Genomic DNA, 16,668 nt, shown 5'->3' with positions numbered 1-16,668 from the left:
CCTGCTGCGTCCAGCGAGGAACTAACTTGAAGGCTACCAGGACCAATGGAAGTTACGATCGTAACTGACTTTGTATGTGTTGATTACCAACGTCATAGCGGACAGCACTAGTTTGCATTATTTTGGTCGATAGAGGCAGAGGTCCTACTATTTCGTTTCATTTCATTTACCAACATTTCACAACATAGAGAAGATCAGAGAATCTAAAAATCAACAGCGCCACCTGTTGACTGTTCTTCAAATAACAATTAACATGTTAGTCATGATTTCTTTTCCAAACAGATAACACACCACGAAAGCGTAATGATTGAACTACAAGTGCTTGACTATACATGCGGATGCTTACAGTGGAAAAACCTGGAATGTTTCAGACCTTTTGTAAATACACTAAGTTACAGCATTTCTCAATGTGACATGTTCACGGCTGGCCTACAGTGTGTGTACGTTTCATCACATTACAAGATTAAGAAACATTTTTACTGTCTTGTTTTCCTTTATGGATTAGAGATAGTTATTAAACATGTACAAATCGACCAATTCTTGCTAACCATTAGGCCGAAATTTTACCCCTTTGAAGATCGTGGGAAAGGAGATCCGTCCTCTCACAACTGGATGGGCATCCGATCAAGCATGATTGAATGTGAGAGCTCTAACGTTAACTAACTTAATAGGAGTCAGGACATTTATTCATCGTTCTAAAACCTTCTAGCCAGATTCAGCTAGATCCTTCGAACCTTCTGGTGGAGGTTTGTTAGCGTGTATGTTTTTTTCTAGAGTAAACGCAGAGCATGTAGCGCCATGCCCGGGCCCGCTACGCGTCATGCCACTAGACACGTACACCGGCTGGAGTCACTGAAATGGCAAGGTAAACAAACATCTTCGTGACGTATGGGGCCTTGCGTCTCATTGGCAAATAAGGGCGACCACTGCACGATCGGATCTCGTGGAGACGGACGAAATAGTTGATAATATCGGCGTATCTGAAGAGACGAGAGGGTCCGCCAATAATAACGACCATCCTTATTTCCCTACAAGCAGAGGACATTTTACAGGTAGGTTTTTAACAAATTTGGCCCAAGATTTGGTCAGACCTGGCCCGTTATTTGTGTGGATACTGGGAGGGTGGGGCACGTCATGGACTGTACAAGACGCCGTGTGTTCGTGCAAATAAGGTAAACTTCACGCCCTGAAGCGCCATGAATACTCAAGCCAGTCAGGTGTACATATAGATCTATCTAGATATGCTTGCGGGAATATTCTTTAATCTAAACAGTTAGTTGAGGGTTTGAGAACTTCTTTTAGACAAGTGAGGAACCCCTTTTCTTTTACACTTTCAAGGCCCTCTAACTCTCAAAGATTTTGGCAAGCTAATATCAATAGGTAGATGTAACGTATGTGTATAAGCTTACGATAAGCTAAAATTTATACATCTATTAATAAACATTAGATGTTTTAGTTTATTTCTTTTTGAAAGAGGCTTTCTTCTACGATGAATGGAGAAACTCATATTTCTCTATAATGTAACGTTACCCTGTTCATAGAATGGCATGACCCATTAATCCCCCAGTGTGTAGTGGGGTAAAGAATGCAAACATTGAAACCAAATAAGGCCCATTACGTCTTTAAAGTTCACAAGGTCTCACAAAAATTTATTCTACTTTTTTTTTGCCAGGTGGGATTCCTTTTTTTTTGGTGACTTGTGTTCTGGTGACAGAAGACCAAAATCTTGAATTTACTTTCCTGGCCACTTCACGACTGTTCAGGTTGTTTTGCCCATCTCTGTTTTTATAAAGATATACTTCCAATTCAACTATCTTGGCGTCAATAGTAGGTCTGCCACGTATCTGTGACAAAGGCGAGTAGCGGCACCAGACACTAAGAAGGTTAAGCACATATATCATACTATCCAGGACTTTGACCATGTTTGGAATTAGCGTAGGTGACATTGCCTGGAAGAAAATAACTCTAGTCTTGCCCTGGTGCCTAGCTGAAGGACCACATCTGGCCAGTGCTTGTCTAATAACATTTGTGAAGTGCTCCAATTTTAAAGGTTTTGTACCAAATAAGGTTTAATGATTTGATCAAACTAATACTGGTACAACTGTAACATCAAATTAGCTTGTGAAAATGAAGTGATTGTTTTGATCATTTTACATATTGTCAAAATAAATACCTTTTTGTTTTGTATGCTCCATTGTGTAACTTGTGTTTGACAGTGGACAAGTGCGTACAATGTCCCTCTGAAATCTGACCCAAGATAAGTTTTGTAAACCTTCTGGTGCCAATTGCTTGTTGACCCTGTCAGCTCAGCTTTTGGGCAAGGGACTGTTTCAAAACTTTTAAAGCCCAATATTTACAATCATGGGAGCTACCCTTTGTTCAATGCAATATACATGTATAAATGTATCATAATTATAACATTGAATTGTAATATGAGATGGACAGTAGGTACAACAAGATATAGATTTGATTCTTACTCCATTTATGGAAAAAAAATAGTACATGTAATGTAATATTTTGGTGCCAAATGTTGGATAAATCTAACAAGGTAGAATATGGGATAGAACAGTATGGAATCAGAACACACTACTAAGTAGTATAATATAATTAAAATGGATCCAGGGGTTCAATTGTTTCCCACCTCTCTTCACCCCCAATGAATTTGTCTAATGGTACAGCCTTCAGCGGATGTTTGTCCAATGGAATGTGGATCTGGCATGCCTCAGGAATGTGGCAATGAAAACTACCACATGCCAGCAACTGTACTCTCCAAGCAGAGGTTGGTGGGGGAGATCGTCACAGTTTTATCATATGCCCCGTTTTTTTGGCGAGCGGAAAAAAAGGGGCATCTGAATGATAAAACGGTGACGATCTCCCCCACCAACCTCTGCTTGGAGAGTATTAGCAACTGCTCATACAGCATAATGCATTGTCATGAGAAGTAGATATACTGGGGTTTGGAAAAAGGAAATAACAACTGCTTAATTAAGATTACAATTTGAAAATTTGATACTTAATATTTCAAGATTCAAGGTGAATTGATTAAAACCAATTAAGGTAAGTGTGCACTAGCTACTTACCTGTATGTATCAGGTATCAATCTTGAAAGGGGGCTGACATGGGTTGAAAATTACTTAAAAGAATTGTCTTAAGTATTGTGTTGGTGATGTGACGTACAAACAAATGCAATATACATTTCTGAATCACCTGTCTGCTGGTCATACCCAGGAACCTTTTCTAAATCGTTACATGCATGATGCATTTGAGGTATGTCTGGAAGGATTGGGTATGTGGTTGCAGCTATCATCATATATCCTTTTGAAAGAAGAACCTTGCAATTGCCAAAGATATCTGGAGAACAGGACATTTGCTCTACAGTATTGCACTGCTTAATGGTAGTCAAATTAAACTAGAATGTAATTAACTTAAGTACCCACATGTGACATGGGAAGTGATGGTGGACGAACCCCAAATCTCCTGTTAATGGTTGAGTAAACAATCTTATCTCAGCGTACAAACATTACAGATAGCAGCTCAGAGAGTATAGCAAACATAGCTAAAATAGAGCGAAATTTGTAATGAAAATAACTTCCAAAATGCAATAAGGTAATTATACAGAAGAAATGTGTGAAATAGATCATCTTGGCATATTTTCAAAGGTGTTAATCAAATCTTGACTACCTACATGTACATTGTACATGAAATATGTTAGCCTGTGCAGCTTTAGTAGTTGTCATAAATCTGTACTTATCCAAATGTCATTTGTACAATAATGAGGCACATTTGATTTTTCTCCTGCTGTGCTACTGAAATACATTGTAGCATTATCAGCAGCTAGCTGCAGTCGCATTCAAAACAAGAGTGGCAGACAGACTGAGAGGAACATTTGATTAAAGGTCAATGTGTCGGCTTGTTGCCAGACAGTGTCGGGAAATATCTTACATTCTCAAGCTGGTAGGCAGATTGTTTCACCTACTAGTGATAATACAACGTCTACGTACATGTACTGTACTGCTGCTTGGCTTGAAGAGGAAATTGAGGTATTATACAGTGTATTGCATATATCAGGACTGTAGAAGATACAGGTACCCTTATCAAGTTAGTGACTTGAAGTGGTTTTGTTCCATTTCTTTTGAAATTCACTTTTAGTTGAGAAGATGAATGCTGATGACCGAGAACGCCGCCGGGAGGAGCGCCGCAGGAGAAGACAGATAGAGTAAGTACAAAACTACTGAGGCTTAAGGCTACAATTTACACAATTTTTTTAACTATAAATTTCATTTGGAATTGTGCCCTCATCATGAGTGAGCTCAGGATATGCAATTGTATAGACGTAAAAGTTGTGTTTCTTTGCCATACTACTTCTAATACTCTGTACTGTTGGGATTGAAACGACCATTCACAAGTGATGATGTAGATGAATTTGAAAATATATTGCACATGTACTTAGTATATCAATCGTGACCAATGGTTGCAGAATGACAAATGTGGACCAATCTGCAAAGATTTACGACTGACTCATGACCAATGCATAAGGAAATTCTCACCCCACACACCTGTTATAGTCCTTACTCCATCACAGTAATTCTTTCTATCTCAATATTTTCTTCCCAGGATCCAAAACTCTTCTTGCATCCTTGTTTGTGATTGTGATTTACAAAATGTACATGGTGTACTGCTATCTGACACAAAAGAGTCAGCATGGCATAAGTTCTTTCTAAACCCTTTAGTCAATGGGAGAGATGATTGATTGATCGGTTGATTGATTGACTGATTTGCTAACTGATTGATTGTTTGACAGATTGATTGATTGATTGGCAGACTGTAGTTCAGTTTTTATGTAATGTGCAACCTCTAAAGATACATGTATTTTTTTCTGTATCTAACACACAGTGAGGCAGAAGAGTCATCCCCACAGTGAGTGTAATCATACACTGTACATGAGTGTTTGCTGTGAATAGAGCTTTTAGCAATCTGATTTTGCAACAACAAAAATGGCCAATCATTCACATTGCAATGTAGTCTCTTCCCAACAAATGCCCAATGTAGATATCGTTCCTGTGTGCCATGCTGTAGCTTAGTAACTAATGCACAATCATTTGCAAACTATGGCAGTCCATACTACATATCCTGCAGCTGTGTAGTATCTAATACAAAATACATTATTGTGGCTCAGCTCAATAGTGCTCAATTCCTAAGCCTCCATATGCAATGCCTTTGCTGGTCCTGCTCGCTTCATCCATATATATGCCATTGATACTATTATGAACTCCAACATATTTTGAACGATTTTTCATCACAATATTTATGGTACACTTGCATAGCACAAAGACGGGTCTGTCTAAAATAAACAGGCAAGATTTAAAGGAACAGTAGGTCTGCTACTATGGTCTGATATGAAATGCTTTAGTGCCATTTCAAGGTGACTCTCACTAGAAAGGGTGTGTACAAGTACATCAGGCTGTTCAAGTGTCAAGGACCGACTTGGGACTCAAGCTCAGCTGGTCATTCTTCATATAGGAAGTAAAACTCTGTTTTGAAAGAACTACTCATGCAATCAATATATGATACTGACAGTTTACAGGACTGCTATCGTCTAATGCACTTTCATCTGTACTAATTGAAGTGAATTTGTGACAGGACATCAGAAATGGAGACACAAAAGTCCAATAAAAGTACAAACAATGTACAAATATTCAACAGCTTTGTTGACATCACTAATGACTTACAATTCATTTGTTCTGCTGTGTTTGTCTTGTCGCTGTTGTTGACATTGCAATTTCATGATGACATATGTTTTTAATAACTTAATTATTAAGTTCAATCAGTAGAAGTCCCAAATGATGGCAAATGTGATATTTCACTGTATGTTGCAACATGCAACAAACTTCTTACCTGCTTTTCAGCAGTATAAAGATTTAAAGGCCAGCATTTTTTGGTAAAATGGTATAATTATGGTTAAAATGTGATTCAGACATTGATATTGTAATTTGTACAGTACGTTACTTACAATTTTTTTTAATTTTCTAAATTTGAGTAAGCAGAAGTGAGAGGTACACGATATGATGTTGTACTATACTTTGCACTTAATATATCCTAACTGCTAAGTTGTGTCCGCCATGTCAGAGCTGAGGCGAGTGCAGCTCCCACAGTAGACCCTGATGAGGAGCGGCGGTTGGCCCGTGAGCGGCGCCGCAAGGAGAGAGAAGCAGCAAATGCTGCGGCTGAAGAGGAGTCTCGTAAGATGCAGGTGAAAAAACTTTTATCCTTAACCTTTAGCACTTCCAAATAGCCATTTGGCACCCAATTCCTTATTGGTTAGAGTTAGGCAGCAGGGAGAAAGTTAAAGTTTGTATACTGCATGCAATCAACACATAAAATAACAAAATAACAAATGTTTTGATCACCTGGCCAATGTAACTATGTGTACCTCTGTACAAGACACCACATTTCATCTTGCTCTGTTTACTCAGGAGGAACTGGAAGCCCGGCGCATGCGTCGTAGGTAAGTATTCTATATGCAAAACTAAATATCATCAGATCATCAATGTTATGAAAAAAGCTATTATAACATTGTTTTATTGTATCATAAAATGCATATTGAATCTTTGCAAAATAGACGATAAGATTGATTCTTCCTGACACTGTAGGAAGATGAGAGATGGAGTGGATGAGAACCAGGATGACTCTGATCGTGTGAGCCAGGTCAGTCTACCTTGAACAACTTACTAATCACATCTGTATCATAAATGTATTACTTCTTGGAATCATGTACATGTACTGACTGTGTATTGTTGTTGTGTCAATTGCTGTCTTGGTGTCTTTTACTTGTTTGTACCTGAGTGAATTTATTACAGCATAAGTTGTTTTTACTTGTATCTGAGTGATAGAAAGCATCTTTCAAATCTATTTCTTTTCCTTTCCTGATGTAATGTGTCACTACCTAGATTAGAGCTATATGTACATGTACATTGCTTATGTTACCTACTCTTGCATCTTCTAAGATGTGACATTAGGTAACATTGTGTGAAAGCTCTATGTGTCACAATCTGAGTCCTGCAGCTAAATGCTCTGTCACTCTGTCAGCCTTCCCTCCTTCAGCCACAATGTTGGAACACAGTCCTGAGCTTGTCGATATAACAGCCATCTCCTTGCATATTCCTTGAGGTAAACATCTGTTTATATTTTGTATATCTTGCTAACCCAATTTGATGTTGCAATATACAGTGCACTATTCTTAAACACCCAGAATTTCATCTGAAAAGGTATTAAAGGATGATGAAGATTTGAATTTCATTAGATATACTGGTCAGAAGTGTCAGAAAAATTAGAAAAGAAAGAAAGTCAGCTGGTATCTTAGTATAGGGTTTCTGTGTTATTACTAGGTTGGTGTTCTCAAAGTTACATTGAAAAGTTTGCAGGTAAGAAGGCAGTATGTTTAACATACAACAGGGATACGACATTTTGATAGATAAATGTGAAAAGTCAGTCAGGAAGCTTAAGAATTTTGTGGGTCAGTGCTAATGTTGAAATTTCAAAACTAAGAAAGTACAGTCAAACCTGCCTATAGCGGTCACTCAAGGGACTGGCCAAAATCGACCGTTATGGACAGGTGGCCGCTCTATAGAAACGGTTGATTTCACGAGCAATAAGTGGCACATGTTTTCTGTACCCACTGAGAAACATTTATTCACATCATAAAACCTCCTTGTTCACATACATGTAGTCAAACTTGGTCTACCGACCACTTCCACAAGACGACCCGATGCTCGGCTCAAGATGACTGCTTTCGGTAGGTCCGGATTTTTCCACAAGCAAATAAAGTCCAAGTCATCCATCGATCCGCCCCCAATCCGGAGCACATGCGACCAAAATGTTGCCGAAGACAACCGTGTCATTATCAATTGCGCGGGGACATGATTTATCAGCAAATAATTGCGCAATTTCACGGTAAAATCAGCCTGTTTGGGTCGGATTCCTTGCCGGGAGAAAAAAACAACACAGCTGCAAGATGGCTCCTGTGAGGTCAAAGGGTCATGGGATAGTCTACTGTAATGTGGGTGCAGCTGCAATGTGTGAGTTATGATTTTACTCTACATTAGATAGTACAAAATGTAAACTTATTTCGTCAAAGAAGTTCTTTGAATCAAGAGAACAGAATATACAAAGAATGGATGACTTTATAACCTTTTCTTAGAGGATAAAAGGCATCTGTATTTTTTTAACAAACTGCTCGCCCATGGTACTACTAGTGAAGTAGCCCAAGTAAACAAAGCGTCCCGCTAGGACCGCGCGCAAGACTGGCTCTGTTTGTCCAAGGAGGTTGGTTTGTCTGGAAATTTCTGGCGTCTTTAGCAGTTTTGGACATTCAAAACCAACACCAGGAGCAAAATAAAACCATGCACAACATTTTCATGGGTAACAGTGCAGCTATAATGACAATTTCTTCTGCCGAGATTTGAAAGAAGGTTCCCGAATCTTGCGGCGACCATGCGCCGTGACCGTTATCGGCAGTGTTTCCAGACCCGCGGGACCGAAAATCGTGTGGCCGCGACCGCGTTGGACAGGTGACCGTTATAGCCTAATTCTTAATGCTTACGTCAATGGGAAAAATCCAAGGGACCGGCAAAAAGTGACCACTATGGGCAGGTGGCCGCTATGCAAAGGTGACCGCTAATACAGGTTTGACTGTATATATTAGTCTTATTGAAAAATATCTGTTGTGCAAAGGAGACTTGACACGTATTTTTGTATGACGGGGGTGATACATGTACTCTATTGTGCTGAAGTGTTTCTTGCTAAATATGGTGAACTGCACTCAAGTTTTCTCGACACATGGCATGTACGTACATGCTGTGTATCTGTAGGAATGCATGTCCCCTTGTTCTGCACCCTGTGTTGTATCTTACACTGACCTGTCACTGGCCCTGTATCCTTCACTTAGTCTCACAACAGTGGGGAAGCAGCCTTATATGGCATCACTGGAATGTGCTGCCTCAACATCTGTCTCAAAGTGCCTCGGTGCATATTCCTGGGCATGGTTATATCTGAGAGGTGTGGCAGGATAGTTACCAGCAATGCGTAGTCTCTGTGCCTATCTTCAGCCATTGTAATGTTCTTTTGACAAACTTTCTTGCCAAAATGGTCTTGTTTCCATCAAGTTTCCCTGTAACTACCAGATCATGAAAAGGAAAACACATTTTCTATTTTCATGATCATGAGGGAGAAGCAGTTAAACCTAATACTGTAACAGTAGCATTTTCACTGATCTACTAACTCTGTAAGGTGTACAATCAAGTCATGTACATTTAGGGATTAAGGATTCTTGACCCTTTGAACTTTTGCACTGGTTAAGGAAATATGGGACTTGTTGAATGATACATCTAAGTTAGTTTATGTTCTGAAGGAGTTAAAAGATTAACCAAAAAAATATAAGAAAAAAATGAATGACCCCAATTGTTACATTTTATGATCATGAGATGCAGTCAAAATTTAGAATAGACACATTATTATAGCATATATATAAACAGATTTCTGAACAACTGGATTTGAGGAGTTACACATTTTGAAGCCTTAGGATTGGAAACAGCCTTAGGAGACTATTGTTAAAGTAGAAGTCTGTTTTGCACCTGAACAGAGAAAACTTGAAGAAGAGGCAAAGAAGAAGGAAGAAGAAGAAGAAGAAGAAGCCCGAAGGCAGGCAGAAGAAGAAGAGCGCAGAAAGGAAGAGGTAGGGCTGGTGCTGGCACCACATCTGGTGACATTCTGTACAAGAAAGAAATTTTGAATAAGATATTTTTTTAGATATGTAATACTGGTACCTTATATTATCCACCATCAAAACTGGATTCTTTGTATATAGATATATTTCGTATTTATTACAATATCATGGCTTAAAAGTTAAAAGTAATAGTTTTCTTATCTAACAAAAAAATAAGGAGAGGAAGCAGAAAGAGGAGGAGAAGAGGCAGCGTGAGGAGGAAAAACGGAGGCAGCGTGAAGAAGAGGAAGAGGAGGAACGAAGGAGAGAGCAGGAGGAGGAAGAGGAAGAAAAAAGGTTTTTGGAATAACATCAAAGTGTATTTTTGTTTGAAACAAGGCTCTCTTCAAGACCTGTCCCGGAACAGAAATTTGCTTGTTTGGATAGCCAGAAATTTCACCCCATCCAAAAAATTTGAACTTCATGACATGAAAATGATGGAAATGTATTTTCATAAGCTTGAAATGACAGATTTAACAACGAAAGTTATCAACAAGGGCTCAAACAAAAAGTGGGACATGAAAAAATTTAAACCCAGAGACGGCCCTGGTATGAAAGTATTAAAAGGACCAGACCAAATTGATGAGTCTATGTTATGAATAATATTATTATCTTAAGGGTGATACATGACGGGACTGTATCTACATGTACAGGCGTCAGGAAGAGGAGGAAGAGTTGCGTCGGGAAGAAGAAAAGGAAAAAGAGCGTGAGATGGAGGCTCGCAGGAAGAAGGCCGAGATGCGCAAGAGAGAGGAAGAGTCCAGGAAGGCAGAACAACCAAAGGTACATACAGGTTATAGTTCTGTCTAAGTAAATGAATAGATCTATGTTATGTGATGCTACAGCCTTCTAAATATTGCCAGTTGAAGTTCAAGTGCTATTGTGAATTTGTTAGTCTAAGAGAGATAGATGAAACAATTCAAGTCTGACTCTCACAGTTCAAGGGAGGTTGAATTACGGCACGGTCAAAGGATTCCAAAGTACTTTATGTTCCTTCCCCAGACAGGATCATGATGGTGAGATGTTCTTTGTGATTCTTGCTTTGACACATGTACGTGAGCTATTTCAGATGTGTCTGGATTAATATTCAATAGCTGCAGCAGATGATGATAATCATTCTATCGTATCTGATATGATGAAGTTGTAATGTTGAAGATTGGTGGTATCATATAATGTACCTGAACCTCATAGGTAAAACAGGAGGAATCGGAGCAACCTATGGTCAAGCGAAGACCCCATAGCCCCGCAGAAGAAATGGGTGATGAGGTACATGCACCCCTGCCCATGTTATGTGCACTGTTGCCCCCTTACTGCACCACAATGAACTGCATGTTGCGCACATTTGTTTTCAGCCACATCCTGATGTTATGCCTGCACCATGTCATGCACCATGGGTGATTTTGCAAGCTTCATCATTGTTGTTGTGTCTTATATTCACAGAGTTGATGTTACTGTCATATGAGTTTTTAGTAAATGTACATGTGTGATGTATAGGAGAGATAAAAAATCTTACTCAGTGCAAAAAGAATTTTAGGCATAGTCATTTTGAAACACTTTCAAGTTTTAAAAAAACTTGATGTTTAGACTTGTTAAGCTCAGATTTGTTAACATAAAAAGAGCAAAAAATTACTTAATCCACCTGTGTTATCAATCATCAAACTCACATTGAGGTATGTGGAAGGTAAAATTTCTGCGGACGCTGCAAAGTTTACCTGGATGACACATAAAAAATCTGCAATGTACAATGTATATGTGACCTATATGTTATCTATTCTTCCTGTGCACTGCTTGACAGATGCCAACAGCTGAGTTGTTGCTTTCTAAGTGTGCTTGACAGAATTGGTGTACTGTAATCTACCGTACTTGTAAGTTGCCTTGAACCAGTGTTGTTAAACGCCATATGTCAGTTTGACACCTCGTAATGTTGATTATTGTACATTGTTCAGCTGATAGAGTGTTGGCACAAAGTAGTTCCCTTCTCTTATAGACTTTGATCATCCCCAAACATGCTACTGGTATTGAATCCATGCCAACCTATGTCATTCCTGCTTGTACTTGTAGTACATGTACTAGTAGATGCATTTTGGATGAAGAAAAACAAACTTTCTCCAATACCTCTGCTAAAATTCACTCCTTCATAAAGATTCTTTGCAGAAAGCAAATGTTTAAGTCTTTAACTGTCTTTTATCTTTATTTTTTGGGGAAATTGGTTGGAGAAAAGTTTTGTTTTTCCATCCACAAAGAAACTAACTTTAGATATGTTGTCTTGTCTTGCACTAACCCTTCCCCTTGCCAACTGACTTCCTACAATGGTGTACCCCAGAACTCTGGACCCCCGCCAGAGAAGACCGAGGAGAAAGCGTCGCTATCGTCCTTCAAGTCAAAGCTGTCTGCCGGCCGCAAGCTGAACATCAAAGTTGTTTTTCAAGCTATTGTGTTATTTCTCACCACCTTGCACTGCACCTTATGCAACAATAATCCCACACCAAGGCACTTAGTCCTCCCTCAATCTTATACACGTTAAAGTCATGTTGTGTGCTACACCCTCCTTGCTTGAAATAAGTAAACAAATAATTCTAATTACAATCTCTGGCCTAAGCATTACAGACAACATCATCACTACTTATAGCCAAGAACATTGAGGTGCAAAATTAAGTGACCATTGGACCTTTTTTTTAAAGATCTTAATACAATACATTAGCTGTTACAGTAACTGTAACCTGTTCGTTGTGATTTTGTTTTGTTTTGTAGTCTCAATGTTTTATTTGTGCACTTTATGTAGTTGCACCATGCTAAAATGTATCATTCAGCAGCTGCTGCTACACCTCACTGTTCTGTGACATTGCAATGCTTGATTTGCTAGTTGTAATGCTGTTTTTTGTTGCTGTATGATTGCTGATTGATTACAATTGATTTGTTGCTACTGCAATCATAACATGCTGTTTTTGTAACAGTTTGATTTGCTGATTAATTACTTTTCATTCCTTACCATAAGAATCAAATGTGATGCCATAATGGTGTTTCTTGTGGCAGTGTGATTTGCTGATGATTCCTTTTAATTCTATTTTCTCAAAGAATGATGTGTCTTGCCTTTGATATATGCATGTGTTGTCATAGTTTTTTAAGTCAAAGCTGTAAACATGATCCTAGTGTGTGCCCTTTTTCGCACACCCCATACCCTCCAGATTAGAAGATATAAGTGCACTTAACAAAATTTTGTTAAAATCACATTCAGAATGGTACTAGTCAGCATGTTGAGAGGGTGCGAAGGATGATCTAATTTTGGATGATGCCTCGGTGATGCCATTATACATTGTCATTGCCATAGATATAACCTTGATGATCCTCTTCCCTCATGACCTCAATGAAAAGCGGCCTATGTGCCGATTTGAGCTTATCATGAATAAACAAAGGTTCAAACAAACAAAATGATCACCCTCAATCAAAATATACCCAATGACACTGAAGGCTCTAAACTGTAGATTATGTCATACTGATCTTCATCATGACCATTTTCCAGACCTTGATGCTGAAGAAAGCAAAAGAAGACCTGGCCCAGGAGGCAGCAGACAGGGAGTCTGCCAAGCGCAAATTTCTGGAGGTATGACAGTACCCTAAATCAGATGGTGACTGTTTCTATGTCGTTTTCAAGCAGCCAATTAACATGACATGTTTTCCTAAGGAGGCTTTTCGTGTAGGTTTGCATCTTTTTCATTTTAGAAGAAAGCAAAATGAAGGCAATCATAGGAAAGGCACAAGGTACCGGTACCCCCTCCCAAAACATTTTAATAGGCATTACTATTTAAGCTACACAGGTGCTGACCTACATGTACATAAAGATGCAAATATTGGTTGGTGCTTATTGTCATTTATGGCTTGCCCTTTGTCAGGACGTGCTGCCACCTCTGAAGCTTGGGGGTCTATCCCAGGATGCCCTGGAGTCTCTCTGTCGTGATCTCCATGCCCAAATAGAACAAGCAGAAGAGGAGCGGTTTGAAGCTGAGTACAAAGTCAAGAAGAATGACCAGGAGGTAATACTTCTGTACATGTGCCCACTTATTGAAACAATAGAAACAACAATTTACAAATTATTGTTTGATTAGAAAAATCTTCACTTGTTCATTATAGATCTGTTTTGATTATCCGTTTACAGTGTTTGTGTAGATGTATATTTCTAGTCATGTTTGCTGTAGTGATGTTTCAAGTAATCAACAGCTCCATTTTTTTTTCTTCACTTATTCATTTTTTTTATTCATCAATCTACTGTCTGCTTTCCAGATTGAGGACTTGAACATGCGCATCATGTCATTCACAGGAAGATTGTAAGTTTTAAAATGATTTATTTTAATTTGATTACAGTCAAAGTTTATTGCAAGTACATGCCTGAAGGCTAATTGCAAGTACAACCAACACATATAACTGATAAATACAATGATATTAAGAGCTACATCCAATATCATGCTACATTCTCAAACCTACATGGTGCTAGTTTTGTTGGGTTTGTCTTCTTCTTTTCTAAAACAGCAAAAAGCCAGAGCTGAAGAAAGTCAAGGTGACCCCAGAGAACATGCTGAACTCCCTGGCCGAGTCCCGCCGCACCAAGCCAGGCATTATCGACTTCCGGGCCAACCTGAAGCACGTGGAAAGAGAGGGACACGATAGTCGCAGGGGAAGCTCCTCCACCACAAAGAGCGAGGGAATGGAAGAGAATCTAAATGGAGAAGAGGACTAGGCAGGTTCTTGCTCTATCATTGTTTTACGGAAGTTTAGTTGGCTACATGATTAGCAAATCGTTGTTACACTCAAATCATTGTTACACTAGGAAATTACTATTCCAGTGTCTAGTTTTTTCAACATAAAGGCGCAGTTTCTGATAAACTCTTTCATATAAAGGGAACGTTTTGACTTACCATAAGTCTGTTATTTGATCTATAAAATTGTACTACATGTATTTGTATGTGTGAAATGTACACATTTCTTTGTTATAATACAGAATTTTTCTCATCTCTTTTCAGCCTCCAGCCAAAGCAGCTTAATACAAGACTGCGACATTTATTTAATCCATTGAAAGCTCTGACACGCAATTATATTGATTCACAACTATCATAATCACAAATCTTATTGAGAAATATCACCATGATATACGGTTAAGGGTATGTGATGGTTAGATTTATATAGTAATTAGATTGAATATTTTAGTACTTATTGAATGTAGAAGAAGGATTTGGGACTAGCTCTGTCACGTATATTTTACATTGGTACATGTGCAGTGGAAAACGCAACTGTCAAGAGTTATGTCCCAGACTGCCGGATATATGCAGACATGGCCCAACATTGTCAACGACATATGTTGTAAAACTTGCTCCTTGTAGGAAAAGTTTACGCCATGTATGATAGATGCTGCATTGTTCTTGAGACAAAGGAAGGGTGTTAAGCAATTATATCAATCTATTGTGCAGAATAATGGGTCTCTTGATATCCATGAAGTGATCATGATTCCATGGACCAAGCCCTCAGACCATCATGTAAGGGTAGGTGTAGGGGTCAATATTTCAACCTGTATTCACTTTTATCTGCCATTTTTCCAAGTCTAACAAATAGGTCTCTTATGTACATTTAGGCTTTAGGTGACTGTATGCATGTACTGTATAGCGGCCACTTGAAAAGTAGAGAACACAGTATTTTATATGCCAAAGTTTTTATAGTATATATCTTTTATACTGTCTTTTTTTATACTACCGGTATATATGTTACATTTCCGACCAAACTTTCTCATTATTAGCCCTGATATGCAAGCTCTATAGATTAAAGACAACTACATACATGTATAAGGGCCATCAAATATAGCAACAATTGGGATTTGATGTAGTGCAGTTACAAAGAATGAGCATATTGTGTTTTGCTAAGATGTCCGATGTTTATCACACTATATGCCCATGTTTACTTGAAGAACCCTGCATGATCACCCTATACCTGCAGTATAAACTCTACTGTTGGATTTGCATACAATGTGTCCTTTTGTGGCCCCTGATTCAACCCTACTGTAAACAATAGGCATGGGTCTCCACTTCAGATGGGTGCAGCGTTGTCAGTCAATACATAAATTGTTATTGTGTTGACTTCCTGTATATCGAAGTGGGTCATCAAGGAACATTGTCATTCTCCACTGGTCCATTGTACTTTTCATCTAGGCTTTCCACAGTATTCAATTCTAAATGCACCTTTTATAATCTTGAATATAAACAAAGGTAATATGTTAATGATTTTAAACATCAATGAAAAGGTGTGATATCAAATCTCCACCTGTGACGTGAATAATTTTGTCACTGTTTTCCTTTTCACCACTAAAAGTATGCACATGTAAGGGCAGTTTACACTTTTATCATAAGGTCTAATTTTAGGAAGACCAGCTAGTGTGATTTGCTTGGGAAGTTTACACCAGGCTAGTGCCCAAGCCATACAAACTAGACACTAAAACGTTACAGTATCATGCAGGATTTATACAATCATGGTGCTTCCATTCTACATTAATATGGAAAAATATGAATTTGATGGATCCCTTAAAGGTCACCTGCAGGTGCTGTATGCATATAACATGGCCATGAATGAGAAAACTTTGCACATACATGTCATGTACATGATGAACATGAACACATATCATAGAATATTGCTAGAAACTGTATAAGTAGTTTATTTTGATTGCTATCAATTAAAACTTGTTCACAAAATACATCACATTTGGTGTTGAACTTGATGTCTTTGAAAAGCCATTCTTACGTGTATAAGTATATACCACTCATTGAATATATTTGTATGTAGCATAATATGTAGAGGTAGATGCATGTAGGTAAGCATGTACAAAGTGTAGATATATTGGAAGGTAGACATAATATTCTGAGTCACATTGA

At 38.5% G+C, this 16,668-nt stretch overlaps 1 protein-coding gene across 7 annotated transcripts; it reads left to right on the top strand.

The window, feature by feature from the left end:
* The first annotated feature begins 886 nt into the window (after positions 1-886).
* LOC136442164 (troponin I-like) lies at positions 887-16,490 on the top strand. Of its 7 annotated transcripts, none has more exons than XM_066438843.1 (16): positions 887-1,052; positions 4,150-4,216; positions 4,894-4,917; positions 6,127-6,250; positions 6,474-6,505; positions 6,651-6,705; positions 9,638-9,730; positions 9,939-10,057; positions 10,414-10,543; positions 10,952-11,026; positions 12,084-12,176; positions 13,281-13,361; positions 13,651-13,791; positions 14,039-14,082; positions 14,285-14,496; positions 14,776-16,490. In XM_066438843.1, exons 2-15 carry the CDS (start codon positions 4,158-4,160, stop codon positions 14,490-14,492), a joined length of 1,278 nt encoding a protein of 425 aa, XP_066294940.1. In that variant the 5' UTR covers positions 887-1,052; positions 4,150-4,157; the 3' UTR covers positions 14,493-14,496; positions 14,776-16,490. The 7 variants fall into 7 exon arrangements, with proteins under 7 accessions (XP_066294940.1, XP_066294939.1, XP_066294938.1 ...); XM_066438842.1 differs by having other exon boundaries at positions 9,936-10,057; positions 14,285-14,492; XM_066438841.1 differs by having other exon boundaries at positions 9,936-10,057.
* Positions 16,491-16,668: the final 178 nt, after the last annotated feature.

Source organism: Branchiostoma lanceolatum, chromosome 9, assembly GCF_035083965.1.
Source record: "Branchiostoma lanceolatum isolate klBraLanc5 chromosome 9, klBraLanc5.hap2, whole genome shotgun sequence".
Taxonomy (NCBI): domain Eukaryota; kingdom Metazoa; phylum Chordata; class Leptocardii; order Amphioxiformes; family Branchiostomatidae; genus Branchiostoma; species Branchiostoma lanceolatum.
Note: the sequence above shows the minus strand (reverse complement) of the source record. Positions and strands in the feature narration are given on the sequence as shown.